At 49.5% G+C, this 18,198-nt stretch overlaps 1 protein-coding gene across 4 annotated transcripts in view; it reads left to right on the forward strand.

The window, feature by feature from the left end:
- Window positions 1–1,126: 1,126 nt before the first annotated feature.
- Window positions 1,127–18,198, forward strand: part of LY96 (lymphocyte antigen 96) — a 636,369-nt gene continuing 619,297 nt past the window's right edge. For all 4 annotated transcript variants that reach the window (XM_086965896.1, XM_086965895.1, XM_086965894.1 and 1 more), the window contains exon 1: window positions 1,127–1,366. In XM_086965896.1, the coding sequence (XP_086822022.1) occupies window positions 1,249–1,366 (118 nt within the window). In that variant the 5' untranslated portion in view covers window positions 1,127–1,248. The remainder of the gene's footprint in view (window positions 1,367–18,198) is intronic.

Consider the following 18,198-nt stretch of genomic DNA (forward strand, 5'->3'; position numbering starts at 1 on the left):
TTAGTCCTTTGTTTGTTGTGGTTGTACCTCACTACGAACATCCAATAAATTGTTTTGACATTTGATTTAAATACCTCTGTCTCGGGCTGCCATGTGAAATTGACAAAGGCAGTCGCCGAAACGCGTCTTTTGTGTTACAAAGAACCCAAATAAACTTTGGATGGAAAGTTTCTTGTGAGTGCTGTACTGGTGTACTTGGGAGCTGGAATATATATATATTTATATACATATAGATAGTAAAAAACGTTTGTAGTACTCAAAGAACCCCCTAACCTGTTAACACACTTGGGGAGGAGATTTACTAAGATTGTGCGCCATGGTTACGTCACAAAAGTGACGCAAATCAACGCAAAATCTTTTTTTTCCAATTTACTTTCCAGCGCTTAACTTGTTTGCTTTGCATTACTTTACGCCATGGGTGATACCAAGACTGGGACATGTGCATTCCAATGCAAATAGCCAAAGTTTCTCACGCTAAACCCAATTTACTAAATAAAGTCGATTGGGTTTAGTTTGAGAAAACTGCCCCCTTTTCAAGTAGGTGCTAGAAGGTGAAATGCTTTAATTTCTCCTTCCTTTTCCGACTTTGCAGGCATGCTGCACTGTGCAGCACACATACAAAGAGGGAAAACGTTGCATTGTGTGGGGGCATCCTATTATGTACAGGAAGGTTCCCGTACAATGGGGTAAGGGAAAGGGGACGAGAGAGCCAAATCTCTGAATATATGGCACTTTCCTGCTCCTTCCGTGTTGCGCAACTCAGCACAGCCTTTTCGGGGGCTGCGCTGCGTGAGTTTTCGGTAAGTCTCATCCTATGGCTCTTAGAAACATAATACCTCCATGCACGCTTACAGCAAATCATGATGTATGCACTATCAAAATAGTAACATTAATCACACAGAATATATTTGTGAGTGCGGACTAGGCTGAATTATGATGCACTTCTACAGTATCTCAAATGGGATAAAGATTACACTTCTCCACGTGTCACCCTCCACCTCCTTCTCTAGTAACATTGCCAGCTGCCACTGGTTAAGCCTCCATATACACACTTTTTGTTCCTACCTATGCTTGCATGCATGCCCTGTTAAATGCTGAGCTATTGGCTTTGTCAGTGTTTATTTCAGCCACTCAAATAATCATTATCTGAAAGAGTTAATGTGCTTTTGTTTAAAAGCTGCGTGGAGCGCTGCTTAATAATAACGAAACTTAAACGTGTTCCTCTTTACTGTCTGGAAGGAGTAGAGAATGGCGACTCTGGGGCCACTTGTTTTATTTACTCTCTTCATTCAGGCCTCTTGTCGAGAACCAGAGAAAGATACCTTGTGCATTTCGCGATATCTAACGATGGAATACGTTTATTGCGGTGAGTAAAACCCAAAGGTTGGAGAAGTTTCATACTGTCGTAGCTTATTTTTGGGAAATCGCAAGCTCACAATCACAGATGCACGGCTGGGGCTGATTATGCGCGCGCACTCCTGTCCTGGCTTTCTTTGCATTTATAGAACCGTGGAGACATTTGTGCGTGCGCGCTCTGTTTAATCCCTGCTATTACCGACCTCTTTGCACTATTTCTGTTCGAAAACAATGCAAGGAACCTTCCCTGACTGCATTATGGTGTTTTTTGAGTAGCTGACATTATCATGACGTTATGTCTGGTCAAAGTGCACCGCACCCGTTCTAGGTGATTTTACAGTTTGCCTCTGTTGCTTGCATGATACATAGTTTACTGCTACATTTTAGAAAGAATTACATAATTCCCAAGATTGGAAAGTGTGGGTCTGCATTATCAGAAAATCTGTTTATGGTGTGCTTAGTTATCACCCATAACAAAGCCTGTGGACACTGTTGCCACGAGGCAATTACATTCTCCGTTTTCCATCAATATTCCTGCACTGCTGATATTACACTGGTGCCATTACAGTTTTGCACTAATATTTGTCCCAAAATTTGTAAGCATGGACTGGTGCAAAACGCAATTTTGTACTGATCACCGGCGTGTGCAAATGGGTTTGAATGTGCCTGGAAGTCGAAAAGTAAGTGCAAATGTGCACCTGCTCAGCTTTGTATCATTGTGAAATAAAGGATCGTTTTGGAAACACAGCCTCATTTTCGCAGAGTTCCTGGTACCATGAAGTAGACAGCGTGTTCCGTATTTGTCACCAGTATTGCTGTAACTGATGCTTTCCTGATGACTGGTGGCAGGGGAAGCTAATGATGGCAAATGATAGTCAATTGCAATTAACTTAAGAGTCTGAATAAATTATTAAAACCACAATTTGTAAGCGACCTTTCTATATACCCTCAAAAGAATAGGCTTCGAATCTCAAACGCTAGAACGCTTTTTATAGAAAACAGTTGTAAAACCTACTGATCAACTAAAATAAAGGAAATAGGGTAGGGGCGTAGGAGACACTAAAATTCTGGGCGGGGACAGGGACAACCTTGTGGACTTACCAGTCAGTGACTCTATACATATCACCGCCCGTTAAACAAATACAATTGCATACTTTGGAATTGAAATATTGAATAAAGCAGGCATGTAGTCGCAGTTTGCATTATGCTTTATTATTATTTACATTCATATAGTGATCAGACCAAATGTTAAAAAAACATTATGAATCTTGCATCGCCATGCACCAAGCAAATAAAGGTCGCTTACTTAGGGTGGGGCGTTGTGTTTGCAAGTGCATTATGGTTTGAAAAGGTACCTGCTGCTGTATTCCTGGTCTCCAGCAATTTTCAGGCAACAATAAAAATGTGAAGATAACTTTGGTGATTAATTTTCTTTATTGAGAGAGATTGGAGGTTTGTCTAGTGCATGGGTACTCACAAACTTTCTCGCTGGGCCAAATTTACAGTGTGGTTTGTGGCCGAGGGCCGCACCGGTGGGGGCGGGGTCAGTGGGGCGGGAGGCGGGGCTAGAGGAAAAAAACCTATGACCAGGAGGTTGAACACAGGCCCCTGAAGCGGACGCATTCGTCCACTGAGCCAGCAGACCCGGCATACACACTTCTTTCTCTCTCTCTCCATGTCTCCCTCCTCTCTCTAGCTCTCCCGCTCTCTGTCTCCTTCTTTCTCCGTCCCTCTGTCTCCGTCCCTCTCCCTCTGTCTCCCTCCATCTGTCTCCCTCCCTCTGTCTCCCTCTCCCTCTGTCTCCCTTATCTCATTCACTTCCTCTGTCTCTCTCCCTCTGTCTCCACTCTCTGTCTCCCTCTCTCTCTCTCCCTCTCTCTCGGCGTCCCTCTCCCTCTGTCTCTTCCTGACTCCCTCCCTCTGTCTCCCTCTGTCTCTCTCTCTCTCTCTGTCTCTCTCTCTCTCTCTCTCTCTCTCTCTCCCTCTCTCTCTGTCTCCCTCCGTCTCCCTCTCTATCTCTTCATCTGCCTCCCTCTGCCTCCCTCTCTGTCTCTGCCTCTAGCTGTCTGTCCCTGTCTCTGCCTCTGTCTGTCTCTGTCTCTGCCTCTATATGTCCCTGTCTCCCTCCCTCTGTCTCCCTCTCTGTCTCTCTGTCTCTGCCTCTATCTGTCTGCCCATGTCTCTATCCGTCTCTGTCTGTCCCTGTCTGTCTCTACCTCTGTCTGTCTCTGTTTCCCTCACTCCCTCTCTCTCTGTCTCCCTCCCTCTCTGTCTCCCTCCCCTTTCTTTATCTCCCTCTCTCTCTCTCTGTCTCACTCACTCTGTCTGTCTCCCTCTCACTCTCTGTCTCCCTCTGTCTCCCTCTCTCTGTCTCCCTCCCTGTCACCCACCTCCCTCTGTCTGTTGCCCTCCTCCCTCTGTCTGTCGCGCTCCTCCCTCTGTCTGTCACCCTCCTCCCTCTGTCTGTCTCCATCTTTCGCCCGCTGTCTGTATCCTCCCTCCATCTCTCTCCCTCCATCTCTCTCCCTCCCTCAGTCTCCCTCCCTCCGTCTCCCTCCCACTGTCTCCCTCTATCTGTCTCCCTCTCTCTGTCTCCCTCTCCCTCCCTCGGTCTCCCCCGGACTCCCTCCCTCTGTCTGCCTCCCTCTGTCTCCCTCTCTCTCTGTCTCCCTCTGTCTCTCTCCCTCTCTCTGTCTCCCTCTGTTTCCCTCTCTTGCTGTCTCCCTCCCTCTCCCTCCCTCTTTCTGTCTGTCTCCCTCCCTCTGTCTCCCTCTATATGTCTCCCTCCGTCTGTCTGTCTCCCTCACTCTGTCGCCCTCCTCCCTCTGTCTGTCTCCCTCTGTCTGTTGCCCTCTGTCTCTGTCCCCCTGTCTACTTCCCTCTGTCTCCGTCCCTCTGTCTCCGTCCCCTCTCTCCCACCCTCTGTCTCCCTCCCTCTCCCACCCATTGTCTGTCTCTGTCTGTCTCCCTCCATCTGTCTTCCTCTATCTGTCTCCCTCCGTCTGTCTGTCTCCCTCCTCCGTCTGTCTGTCTCCCTCCTCCCTCTGTCTCCCTCTCTGTCTCCCTCCCTCCGTCTCCCTCTCTGTCTCCCTCTCTCCCTCTGTCTCCCTCCCTATGTCTCCCTCGCTCTGTCTTCCTCCCTCTGTCTCCCTCCCTCTATCTCCCTCCCTCTGTCTGCCTCTGTCAACTCATCCCAGCTTCCCTGGCACACACACAGCCGCACCAAGTACTTTGCAGGTCTTTTAAAGACCATTTACTTGTTAATGAGGCTTTGTTATGAATCGCCAGGCCCCCATAGAGCAGAGTGTCTCGGAGTCCACGCTGCTGCGGCGGTGTTTGCTGACACACTTTACATTTTTTTTAAAAAACACAGGTACGATGTCTGCAAGGTCTGCAGGCCGCCAAGGAGGGCTTGCCGGGCAATACTATGAGTATTGTGTGTGGTCTAGTGGAAGTTTTGACTCATGGTAAGGTAGCCACAGTGGGGTAATATGCCTGCTGTAAAGAACGTCTACCACGCAGATCACAAAATGCAAATCATGTAAATAGGTCAGTGAGTTTCTGCTTTTGTCTGAGAGATTTTTTTGGTATTTGCAATTCATAAGTTAAAAACCTAACCGTCATCAAAGAGCTGCATGAAAACTTCAATGTATAGATTAGAACGTTATGATTTTTTCCCAGTCTTTCCTTATTCTAATGTTGGAAAATGGGTTCATTTGGATAGAAATCAATTCTGATTACTAAAGAGAACTCCCCCAACCATTGTGTTATGTTTTAAATTCTGAGTTTGTGCTTCTATAGGGATGTATGTCTGTACAACGCTATCTTTTAGATCGCGGTACTTGACAACGCTGCCATTACAACGCAAGTCATTAAAACGACTTGCGTTGGAGGGCATGGATTGTGGAATATTATAATTTTATATTCCAATACCACTCCATGTAACAGTAGGGCAGGTGTTGGAATATAAAATTACAATATTCCTTAACCAACAGCGCCATCCAGCGCAAGTCGTAGTAACGACTTGCGTTGTAATGGCAGCGTTGTTAAGGTAGTGCGGTGTAAACACAGCATTGTAAACGATGTTCCCCCTTCTATAGTGTTGCAAAGCAGCCGTGGGCACTCCCCAACTTTTTGCTGACTGGTACTGGTGGTACCTGACTCTGACTGACCCTGGCCTCTGCCTGAACAGGCCCAGGGTCAGTGCTATTCTGAAAGAGACACTTACAAATACAGTGAAAATACCTACATACACTAGGGTGCACTTTGGGTTATGGTACCCCTATGATTGGCATGACCTCTCCTATAAGGCCCTAGTACATAATAGGGCATGGTGATTAGAACTACCTTTAAGTCCCTAGAATATAATAGGACATGGCAGTTTAGAGGCCAGCAGCCCTTTCTGCGCTTGCATGTGTGCACTGCTGAAGCCTTAGGTCAGTTTAAAAGTAGCCCTGTGTTGTAGGACTGCTTTTAAAATGCAAATTGTGCCCAAACTCGACTTTTGGGTTTGGGGAACTCTCAAATTGATCAACTACAATGTTGGGGCAAAATTAAATTAAGTGTAAAAATGTTTTCCACTTAACTATGGCTGTATCATATTTGCCACATAATATATCATCTGCTGCATAATCTAACGGTTTCACCAAAAACTATTTTGTCGCTCAAACGGATCAAAAATTACTAAAAGAAATGTGACTTATGTTGCTGTGAAGTGTAGGGCTCTTTGCAAAGGTTGACTGGTCACCTTTCCCACTGCTGTATTTGTATGTTGCACAGGTACTGATGAGGCAAAAGCTTTGCAGAGGCTGTTAGTATGTATAAATATGTCAAAATAATAAAGTATCATAAAATGTAGTGCATTACGCTGCAGCTTTTTTATTGTTGCATAATTTAGTCAACACTGCAACATAATTTTGGCCTCCATTGCTTCATTACTCCAGTGACCCGAAAGCAGGCTGCACGGGTTAAAAGTGTTTGTGCATGAAGCAGAGACCATGATGTTTGCAAACTTAGGAGCTGATTATGATGGCAGGCGGACTTCAGTCCATCCGCCATTGAATCAGGAAATGGGACCGCTGGCCTTCAAGGTGGCGGCCCCACGATAGGCATTACAATGCAACCGCCACTCCGGCGTACGCAGTGCCAATCTTTTACATTGCAGCAGGTGCTGTTGGCTGCATTGTCTGCCGCAATGAAAAAAAGGGACATGTTAAATATATCACTGCACTACGTGGCAGGCATAATGCCACATGGTGCAGTGATATGTAGGGGGCACCATAGGTGCCCCCCAGGTCGCATGTCTGGGGGCTAGGGGGAAAGGTGCCTGCTACAGCCCCCAAATGTCCCTTTCTGCCAGCTTTTCCATGGCAGGTAAGGGACATCGGAATCCCTACAGCGGTGCCTGGTAGGCACCACCAGCATTGTAGGAACCACGGACCCCATCCGCCACACTGGCGGTAGGTCTTTCCGACCGCCAGGGAACCGCCCCCCATTATAACATGGCGGGCGGTGATGCAGTCACTGATGGCAGTGGGACTGCCACCGACGGGGTGATGTGGCGGTCCCACCGCCATTATAATGACCCCCTAAGTTTGGTGTGCACGCAAATCCTGCATTGCCAACCCCTGGTAAGGTGCACTTCTACTGCTGAAAAAAGCCAATGGAGGTACCAATGGGTGAGGTGGACTGGCCTCAAGGGTCTAGTGACCTCAGTGACAGAGTCGCTGTCGATCTAGGGTCTGCTTCTTCGTATGCCTGCCTGCAAGACCAGTGCTTAATTTGAGCCGGTGCTTTCCGGCGCTCGGCACCTGCACTTAATTGCCAGCACTGGCACTTGGAACAGCTGTTCATTTAAAGATGAGCAGGAAAACAGTTATTTATTAATTCAATACATGTTTAAAACAACTAATACCAGCCAACCAAAGCATTTTTAAAGCTTGGGAGTCAGAATTCTCACACTTGTAGCAGTGTGATGGTTAGTAGTTCTGTAAGTTCTGTAATTAGCAGCGCTGACAGGAGAAATGTGTATTGCAAACTGCGGTGGCCCCATCACGAAGGCTCCTGCACCTATTTGTTTACAAATTAAGCACTGAGCAATACTAGAGGTGAACTGCAGTATGGATTGTGGTGGACAGGCCTTCAGGGTTAATTCACACTTGCCACCATTAGGGTCCACCTGCAGGTGCTAAGACACCAGGGCTTAAAGGTCTATCGGGCCTTCTAAGGTGTAGCATCGAATGAGCTCTGTCAGGAGTGTTGTCTGGTGGACTGGTCATGAAGGCTGAACATGGTTCTCCAGTTCCAAATTTAGCATCTCTGGCCAGAGTGCCACATGCTCTCTCCCGCACTGAACACCATATTGCCCCACTGAGAGAAACTGGCACTGCCTTCAGCTAAAACTCAATTGTGCCAGTGGCGGTGCGTCCATTAAGGGCACTGGGGCGTTGCTTCACCAGCCGTCCGTGCCCGCAGCTCCCTCGGCTTTTGTGAACTTAAGTAAACTGAACTCTCAGTCAGTTTACTTAAGTTCAGTCTGAGATACCTATGGAGAAGAACTGAACTGACAATGCCTGTCAGTTAGCATGATGCCGGGCCGCCCACCCCCTTCAGAGTCTGAAGGGGGTGGGCGGCCCGACGTCACGCTAACTGACAGGCATTCACATTGTCAGACCAGGGGCAGCAGCACAAGTGCGCATGAGTGGGGTCGGAGGCTGAATTTTTCCTCCGTGCCCACTCATGCGCACTAGTGCCTGCTGTGGCTGGCGCATGCCCATTAGAAGAGAGAGGGTTAAGCAAAGGCTCAAGCCTCCGTCTTCTAATGGGCTGGGCGGGCAGAGAGTAACTGTGCCCTAAGGCGCCAGGATTGGCTGTGAGGGATCGGCGGATGTTCCTGTAGGCGGCTAGGCGCCAACAGCAATGGGACCTGGACCCCGGAGCACAGACGGCGAGGACCTGGTAAGTTTAAATTTTTTTATTTCAACCCCCGGCCCTGCACGACATGACCCATGACCCCCACGGCACGACCGCAAGTATTGCAAGAGCTGGGGAAGACTGTTCCCAGGTGTTCACTTTCCCCCTTAAAGAAATGAAATCAAAATGAAGCCTGCATAACACACAAACGGACTTAGAGTGAATCAATATTTGCTGTAGGTGAAAAGCATTTGCGTGTGTAAGCTGCGAATTAACCTCTCTTAACACATCTGCAAAGGGCTTCTAGTAACATAGCACACCCAGAGAGGAGAGAGAAAGTTGGAGGGGGGAGAGGGCGAGTCAGGGGAACAGGTCCTTCTTTGATGGAATACCAGATGAAAATAAAGCGTATTTAGATTTAAGCCCATTACTACCTTTTGAAGACAAGTTTATGGGGAGCCAGGAAACTTATTTGCGTATACAAGATATGAGTAGGCCTGCCCTGCACCGAGGCCGGTGTTGTGTAATATCTGGTATCCCCTTGGGATCGTGTATCCCCTTCACTTCGGCCGTCTTCGGAGAATTAACTCAGCCCGGGCAGGATCAGACAGAAGCAGTCGATCTCTGCTCGGGCTGAGTGCGGGGATACACGATTTCATGGGATACTAGACAGGCTCAAGCTATAAATTATCTGACGTTTCTCTGAATACTGGAGCCACTGCTGCACAAGAGACAGGAAGCAAATCGAAAGCCTTACAAAGAACGGAAGGTTAAATAAATGAACATTAAATTCATACACAGAGTCGAAGTGAAAGAGTGGAATGCTTATTTTCAAAGCAAATCGCAACAAGTACAAAGAAAGAAAGGTGAAATGAATGAAAATTAAATAAATGCACGCACGAAGTCACAGTGAAAGAATTAATTTTTTTAAAGCAAGTGGCAAGTAGTACAAAGAAGGAAGCAGTGAAATAAATGAAAATTAGATAAATACATGTTCGGAGTCAGAGTGAAAGAAGGGAATTTTTATTTTTTGAAGCAAGATACAAGTAGTACAAAAAGAAGGAAGCCTGAAATAAATTAAAATTAAACACAGGTACGGAGTGGGAGTGGAAGAAAGGCATTTTTATTTTTTAAACAAATCACAAGTAGTACAAAGAAGGAAAAGTGAAATAAGTGAAAATTAAACATATGCACAGAGTCGGAGTGAAAGAATGGAATTTTTATTTTTGAGATGGAATCACATTGTAAATTAAAACATGAGGAGAGAGAATGACAGAGCAGGGAACATAGCTGAAAAGGTTTTAGATAGCTATGTATGACATTCTCAAAAATTCAGTGTAATTATGAGTGACATTTCAACAACTATCAATAAATCAATCAATAATTTGTAAAGTGCAACACTCACCTGTGAGAGTCGCAAGGCGCTATGGGTAGGGGGCTGAGCAGGCCCGGACTGGCCATTGCAGGCACCGGGCAATCCCCCGATGCACCGCAAGGGTGGGGGCCGGTTTTGGGCTCTGGGGGCCGTTTTTGTTACAGGGCCGTTTTTGCAGTATAGCTGCAAAATCGACCGTGTAACAAAATCGGCCGAAAACCGACCCCGGCAAAGAGCTCGTCGCACCCCCAGAGGGCCGGCCGAGCACTTTGCCAGGGCCGGTTTTGGTTCTCAGTCCCGCCCCTGGTCCGGTTTTGGTTCTCAGTCCGGCCCTGGGGCTGAGGGGTTGCTACTGCTCGAACAGCCAGGTCTTGAGGCATCTCCTGAAGGTCAGTAGGTTCTGCGTCTGCCGTAGGTCGATGGGGAGGGTGTTCCATGTCTTGGCGGCGAGGTGGGAGAACGATCTTCCGCCGGCTGGCATTCTTTGGATGCGTAGGATGGTGGCGAGGGCGAGGTCAGCGGAGCGGAGCTGGCGGTACGGGGGGTAGAAGGTGAGTCGTGTGTTGAGGTATGCTGGTCCAGTGTTGTGGAGTGCTTGTGGGCGTGGGTGAGGAGCTTGAAGGATATCCTCTTGTTGACGGGGAGCCAGTGTAGGTCTCTCATGTGTTTTGTGATGTGGCAGGGGATGTCGAGGATGAGGCGTGCAGAGGCGTTCTGTATGTGTTGGAGTCGCATCTGGAGTTTGGCCGGGGCTTCTGCTTAGAGTGCGTTGCCCTAGTCCAGTTTGCTGCTGACGAGGGCCTGGGTGACCGTCCTTCTGGTCTCGGTGGGGATCCATTTGTAGATATTACGGAGCATACGGAGGGTGTTGAAGCAGGAGGATGAGACGGTGTTGACTTGCAGGGTCATTGATAGCAATGAGTGTAGGAGAGTAGGGTCTGCAATCCTATGATCACCCAGATTTTTTGCTTTTGTTTCACTGGTTTACGACTTTCTCTGGCTGTGGGCCTGCCAATCAGACCCACAGCCTGGCTGTTCTCTTTCTAAATTACGATATGTACCCTAGGTGCATTTACCAATTGGTACTGGGCCACCTTATCAGACCCTGTAACTCAGGGCATAGGTGTACCCAGGGCCGCCAGGGGCTGCAGCATGTATTATGCCACCCCTGGCTGGCCTCCTAAATTTGACACAACTGGCTGCATGACAGCTGGGCAAAGTCGTGTAATCACCCCTTGCTTTAGGTATAGTAGCTCTATATCTAACCATACAATGGACACCCGAGTTCCTATCAGTCACTCCTATGGCAGGCCTTGACAATCCTGAAGGCAGAGTGCGTGGGCTCGTGTGAACTAGGTTCTGGCCCGAGCCGAGCCCGGTTGCAGCTTGCGGAATCAAGACCCAATGGCTGTTCCATGATAACGCGTACCACATCGGTAACTTCGGTGTCGCATTATCAAGGCATGTCAAGTAAGGTGTCATACGAATCGGGATGCTGCCCTCTCACCAATTCTGGCGACGAGGTTAGCATTCCGCCCTTCTAGAGGGACACGACATGTACGTAACTGTGAACCCCGGTTAAAGTTAACTAAAGCCTCAGCTCCACAAAATGGATGCTGCCACCACAGACACGAGTCTGACCTCCTGCTGCTGGGAGTCCTTCCAGCGAGGAGCGCTTGGACAAAGGGTTTCCTGTCGAGGGCGGTGTTCGCACCGTCCCAGACAGGGTTTGTGTATTCTGGGTAGGTAGGGCTTTTGCGAGAAGGTGACTGCGGAGTGGCACCCCGGTGCTCACTACGCACCTGCCGGTCAGAACCAGTTCCAGGGGCGCCAGCCCTGGCCTGGGGAAAGTCCGGCAGGGGAGAGGGGTGTAACTACCCCCCTTCCTGGTCCCACCCTTAGGGCAGGACCTAGTCATGTACCCACCCCTTTCTTTAGAATAAAGGCCGGAGCGGGGACCCTTCCAAATTAGATCATCTTTGAATCAAGAACTACTTTCTACGAAAGGACATTCGAGACTCTTCTCAAGATTTCTCCCTTGTGACTAAGGAGTAGTCACCCTGCATCAGCGGGCACCATCTAAGAACTCTGCGGTTTGCTGCAAGTCCTTCCTCAAGGATCCGACGGCCCAGCTCGACGAGAACCGGCTTCCCTGGCACCTCCGACCTCTACCCACGTCATCAGCTCAGCTGTGATCTGTGGGTGCGACGAGACCTTGAGGGACCGGCCATCATCAAAACCTGCACGTTTTTCTTAACCAGCACGACCATCGAAGCAATTCTCTGGTGAGTGCTCTGGGGTCCGAGAAGCCCCGACCCTGAGTAGCTCCAGCACCGAAGTGCAGTCTCCCAGCATCTCCACGATCTGCGTGGGGCCCTTCTGCTCGCTGCTCAAGCACGTTGTCTGGTCACTAGCCGCTGGCTTGTGCCCTTCCTTGACGACATCCGACAACCAACACTGCTGGTCTGGCTGCTCCAGCCCGGCCCTTGCTCCCTTTTTCGAGAGGAGCACCCCGGACCCACCTGGTCCATCCAAAGACGCCATCTTAGGCCCACCACGTGGCCCGAGATCTGCCAAGGCTTGTTGCCCCAATCCTGGGCCCAGCGACGCCGACAGCATCATTCTTCGTGGGACAGCTCGCACCTCCATCCTGGTCGCCGAGAACGCCTCCTGGTCCGTGAGACTGCAGAGCCTAGCGTCGCCCACTCACCTGGTCGAGGTGACGGCCAACCGGTGCCCTCCTGGCACCCTCTGACCACTGGCTAGTAGTACGAACTTGGTCCCCTCTGCTTTCAGGTATCATCGATCTCTGATCCAGGCTTGGGTCTCTACGAACTATTCATCACTGGTCGCCGGCCAGCAACTCCTTTTTCTTCCGGCTCCTGGCTCGTCAGCGAAGACCCCCGACGCCTGTAAGACTTGTGCAGCCGCAGCCCTCGTGGCTAGGTAACTTCGGCATTTCGGTGCCTGCATAGCCTCTTTACTCTAGGGTCCCGAGTCCCTCGCTTCCGACTTGCCTTATCGGGTCCGCCCGAGACCACTAAACTTTCCGTGTCCTCGGACACTTGTTTAATTGTGCACTTGAAGTATTTTCCTAATAGATTTGGTTTGTGCTTAGTACCCTGTCCTCATAAAGAGTACAGGGCTGTTGTGATTCTTAATAAATATACTGTTTATTTTCATAACACTTGTGTGGTGTCCTTTCACTTGGTGTTCAAGGGGTATGTGATGGTATAACAGCTGGCTTAACACGCCCTCTCGAGTCTTTAGCCTTAGACTGCTCGTATCCACGCTACTAGGATAGCTGGTCTGAAGGTTGACTTACAACCAATCACCATAAGGGTCGTTTGGAACGATACATAGCGGTCGCTAGAATAGCGAACGCTGCATATCGGGCCAACTTCTCACAATGAGTCTAGGATGATTCCCAGGTTGCGCGCGTGGTCCGTGGGTTTCAGTGCGGCTCCCAGTTTTGCCGGCCACCAGGAGTCATCCCAGGCGGAGGGAGTGGATCTGAGGATGAGGACCTCCGTCTTGTCCGAGTTCAGCTTCAGGCGGCTATTCTTCATCCATTCGGGGACGGCCTTCATTCCCTCGAGGAGGTTGGTTTTGGCTGTGGTGGGGTCATTGGTGATGGAGAGGATCAGCTGGGTGTCGTCGGTGTATGAGATGATGTTGAGGTGGTGCAATTGGACGATGTTGGTGAGCAGTGCCATGTAGACTTTGAAGAGTGTCGGGCTGAGTGAGGATCCTTGGGGTACGCCGGGGATGATCTTGGTGGCTTCCGAGCGAAAGGGAGGGACAATCTGTGTTCTGCAGATGAGGAAAGAGGTGGTCCAGTCCACTTCTTTGTCGCAGATCCTTGCGTTGTGGAGGTGTGTGTGTAGGGTAAGGTGGCAGACGGTGTTGAAGGCGGCAACAGATTGAGGAGGATCAGAGCCATGGTTTCACCGCTGTCTAGCAGGGCCCTCCTGTCATCGGTGCCGGCGCTGAAGGCGGTTTCAGTGTGGTGGTTGCTGCGGAATCCCGATTGGGATGCGTCCAGAGCATTGTTCTCTTAGAGGAAGCGTGTCAGTTGCTTGTTAAAGAAAAAAATATATTTTTTTATTTGGTTTTTTAAAACATATAAACATAAGCATGTCACATGAAATTGTCCACCATACCCTACCCCCTCCACCCTCCACCCACCCCTCCAAGAATCTCACAGAAAACACTACACATGGATACAGTGGTGCTCTACCTATCGCAACATTGCACATTGCTGTCTATATCCTCCCCTGCATGCACTGGGACAACAGGGTGGCCTGACCTCCTTCTTTCACAGTCCTCCATCCAGACCATAATAGCGTCTCCATTTCCCCCACACTCTATTGAACTTCTTAGGGCAACCTCTAGCTTTGTAAGTGACCCTCTCTGCTGCCATGTAAATATCCATGCCTCTTCTCCATTCATCTAGTCGAGGAGGTATGGGAGCACCCCAAGCTCTAGACATGTCTCTCTTAGCTACCACTAAAGCCAGTATAAGGAAAATCAAGAGTGGGCGATTCAGATCCACTTCTTATGTTATACCCAACAGAACCAGTTTAGGCTCCACCGGGAGGGTCGTTTCCAGTTTATCACTTAATTCACTTAATATCTTGGCCCAGTAGTCCTGGATTACACGGCAGTCCTAGATGGTATGATAAAAGTCTCCCTTCACATACCCACAACGCAGACAGTTAGGATCACTGGCCTGCCCTATCCTGTGCAATCGGTGACTATCGTAATAAACCCTATGGAGGATTTTAAATTGTGTGAGCCGAAGCCAAGACTTTATCGCGACTTCCCTGGGGTGCATCAATCCTCTTAGTCACCCTCTCCCATGTCTCCACAGTCACACGCGTTGCTGAGAGTAGTCTTTCCCTTCCCCTGCCTCCATAAATGTAATGCAGACAGGTGCGCTGCGCCATTGTCCCTCTCTCCAATCCATATGTAGGGTGATCGGCCGGGGCATGGAGCCAGGCATTTATTGGCGATAAATGTTCTGCCCAATAATACGCCTCAAGATTGGGTAAGGAGATCCCTCCATTATATTGGTTCCTCTGCAGTGTCTCTAGGGCTATTCTAGGATGCTTCCCCAGCCAAAGCAACAACCGGAGCACTTCATTTATATCTTCAAAAACCTGTCGGGGAAGGGGGAATACTCATTCTGTAGGGCGTACAAGAGCCATGGCAGGGTTATCATCTTGAACATTGCTGCACATCCTAGAATCGTGAGGGGGAGGGTCTTCCATCTATCTGCGTCACTAGCAAAGTTTGTGAGCACTCGATGGATATTTCTCTGATACGAGAGTGATCGGTCCTTCGTCACGTACATCCCCAGATGCGTCAGGCAGGGTAGGGATACCTCCTCTCCCCTAGGGCTATACAGAAGTGACTTATGCCAATTTATCGTGTATCCTGAATGGGAGCCGTAGCGGCCCAGCAGGGTAAATAGTCGTGGTATCGAGAACTCTGGCTGGGTGACATATAGGAGGATGTCATCCGGTATATAGCGATATTTTCTCCTCAACCGTATCAATCCAGTCAGTTTTAAACCCTCATATCCCTCTGTCGAGTCTTATCTCACACGCCACTATTTCTGTGGTAAGGGCAAACAATAGCGGTGATAGAGGGCACCACTGCCGGATTCTCTCCGTATGGGAAAATCCGCTAACAACACCCCATTGACCTTTACCCTCGCTCTCTGGTCAGTATAAAGGAGGCCTACCCACCTCCTAAATTTAGGACCAAAGCCAAACTTAGGCAATATTCCCTCCAGGAAGGGCCAGTGAACTGCGTCAAACCCTTTTTCGGCGTCCAAAGATAAGAACACATGGGAGTCCTGACGGTCACACACCTCCATCAACCAATTATGAGTTCTCCTCAAATTTAACCTGGTGGCCCTATCTGGCAGGAAGAAGGTCTGATCCAGGTAGGCCAGATCTGGATTCACGCGTCTCAGCCGCAGTGCCAGAATCGTCGCCAGGAGTTTAACCTCCACGTTTAGAAGAGAAATGGGGCGATACAACGTGCACTCCTCCGTGGGCTTACCTTGTTTATAGATTGGTATAATTGTGGCAATACGTAGATCCAGAGGCAGCGTGCTTTCCTGAACTGTCCCCAAGAACAAGGCCAGCATGTGCTTAGTAAGTAGGTCCGCCGTTCTTTTTTAAAGAATTCTGCGGGGAGATGTCCCTGGGCGATGTCTGGCTAGGATCTCCCTGACCTCTGTGACTGTTATCTCTTCCTCCAGACTCGCCTGATCTTCATCCACTAAAATGGGGGTCTCAATAATGTCTAAATAGTGCCCTACATCCTCTGTCGAGCCTAGGTCTCTGGCCTTGTAGAACTCCTCATAGTAGTCAGCGAATGCCTGCGCTATCTGGACATCAATCCGCCTAATATGACCCTGGCTATCTGACACTTGTTCCACCCATATCGCATCCTGCTCTTTACGACTCAACCACGCCAAGAGTTTCCCAGACTTATCCCACACATCATACAATCTATGTAAAGTCGCCTCTGCCTGTGTTTTGGCTTCGTCCATTACCAGGGCCTTGTATTGCTGCTGTGTATCCACTAATAGTCTAAGAGATTGTGCGGCACGATCTACCACGTGCCGCCGCTCTAGCTCCAAAATACGAGTTTCCAGGACATGTAGTTCGCCCTGCTTCCTCCTCTTTTCCCCTGCTAACCTGTTCTGGGCCCTATCACGCATGACCGTCTTAAAAGCTTCCCATAGTATCACCCCTGACTGTAGCGATCCTAGATTTTCTGTGAAGTACACCTTCACGCCCGCCCTAAATCCCCGCAGTAAGTCCTTATTTTGGAGGTCCCATGCCGTCAGTCGCCAGGTCCTGCCCTCTGTTCTGGGGTTCTGTTCTCAGGTCCTAATATCACCAGAAGAGGCGAGTGGTCTGAGATTCCCTGCACCTGATATTCTGCTTTATCCTCCGTGCTAAGAGCATGGCGGGGAAGGAAGACATAGTCTAATCTGGAATACACCTTGGGGGCCCCTGAAAAATAAGAGTAAGTTCTAGCGTCCGGGTGGAGCCATCTCCAGGTGTCCGTCAATCCTAGCGCGTTGATGGACTTCGCCAGGGTGGGACAGTGGTTGGGGATCAGTCCGCTCCCTTGACCTGTAAAATGGAGCGTACATAACATCATTGAGGTCCCCTCCCACCACATGTGGTGTGTCTGGCGTATTCAAAAGGATATCAGCTAATCCAGCGAGGGTTCTAGCCTGAAGTTTTGGTGGTGCGTAAACAGAAATTATTTTTGATCTTCTGGCGTCCCCATGTTCCCGTAATCCCCACATAAGTGCCTTGCGGGTCCGTCCATGTTTGTGTAACTGCAAAACGGGGGGACTTCTTATTCAGTATGGCAACCCCTCTAGAGCCCGACGTGTACCCAGCATGGGCCAGAACCTTGTACGACCCCCTGGCCAGGAACCCGCATGGTGTACCGTGTAAATGGGTCTCCTGCAGCAGGATTATGTCTGGGGCTACCCTTCTAACATAGAACATAACCAACCCCCTTTTTATCTTGTTGCCCAGGCGATTCACGTTCCATGTAAGGATTTGGACACTGCCACTGTCTTGCGCGGACGTTCCTGGGCTACCCAACACCGCAGGGGATATTAGTCCTGACTCGCTCATGCAAAGGCAGGCATCTGGTGCGTGGTATGCAGGTATATGGATCAGTTCCGTTTGTGACATGCTTTAAAAAGTTAACTGTGAACCCCCCAAAACTCATTCAAAACTTCCCCCCTCCCTTCACCGAAAGCAATGTAGCTCCACCCCGATAACGGCCCCTCCCCACCTCCCTCTCCCCTTCAGTCCCATCGCCATCAAAAAGACAGAGATAAAGCTTTCCAGGTGAAGGAGGTCTGTCGCCCACCCAATCTCACCCCCAAAATATGAGAAACCCGCTCTAAACCTCTAACAGAGGAACATGTAAAGGTAGAAGTAGGAGCAGGTAAGAACAAGAAGGAAAGTTAGACCAAAAGAGCAAAGCAAACAGAAGGGGGTGTCCAACTTGCGTGCTCCTTGGCCACATAGTCAATACTCGGTCAGCCATTACTGTCCCATCTTCACGAATTGTAGTCCAGGGGGTCGCCCTGAGAAGCCCCTGTCCCTTGTGTAGTCTCCTGTTCCAGATCATTTATTGCTACTACCAGGGGATATAGTGATTGCTCTTCCGATTCTTCTCCCTCAGAGGAGGTACCTCCAGGTTCTCCCTCCCCTTCCGACTGTGCTTTTTCCGCAAGGCAGCAGAATCAGGAGCCCGTCGGCTGATTAGAATCGAGAGAGGCCGTGCTCCGCCTTCTCCGCCATACAGATCCGGATTTGGGATATGGGGTTACAGCCAGGTTCCAGCTTCCGTGTCTCTGCCTCAGTCTCGTTTGTTTTGGCGATCCTCTCGGGCCTTCCATGGATCTCCCCATAGCAGGTGCCTTTTGAACCCCAGACGTGTGTCTTGTCAGAGGAGTGCGCTCCTCCAGCCACTGCCATACCTCCTCTGGGTTTTGAAAA

This window comes from Lissotriton vulgaris, chromosome 4_1 (assembly GCF_964263255.1).
Source record: "Lissotriton vulgaris chromosome 4_1, aLisVul1.2, whole genome shotgun sequence".
NCBI classification, from domain to species: domain Eukaryota; kingdom Metazoa; phylum Chordata; class Amphibia; order Caudata; family Salamandridae; genus Lissotriton; species Lissotriton vulgaris.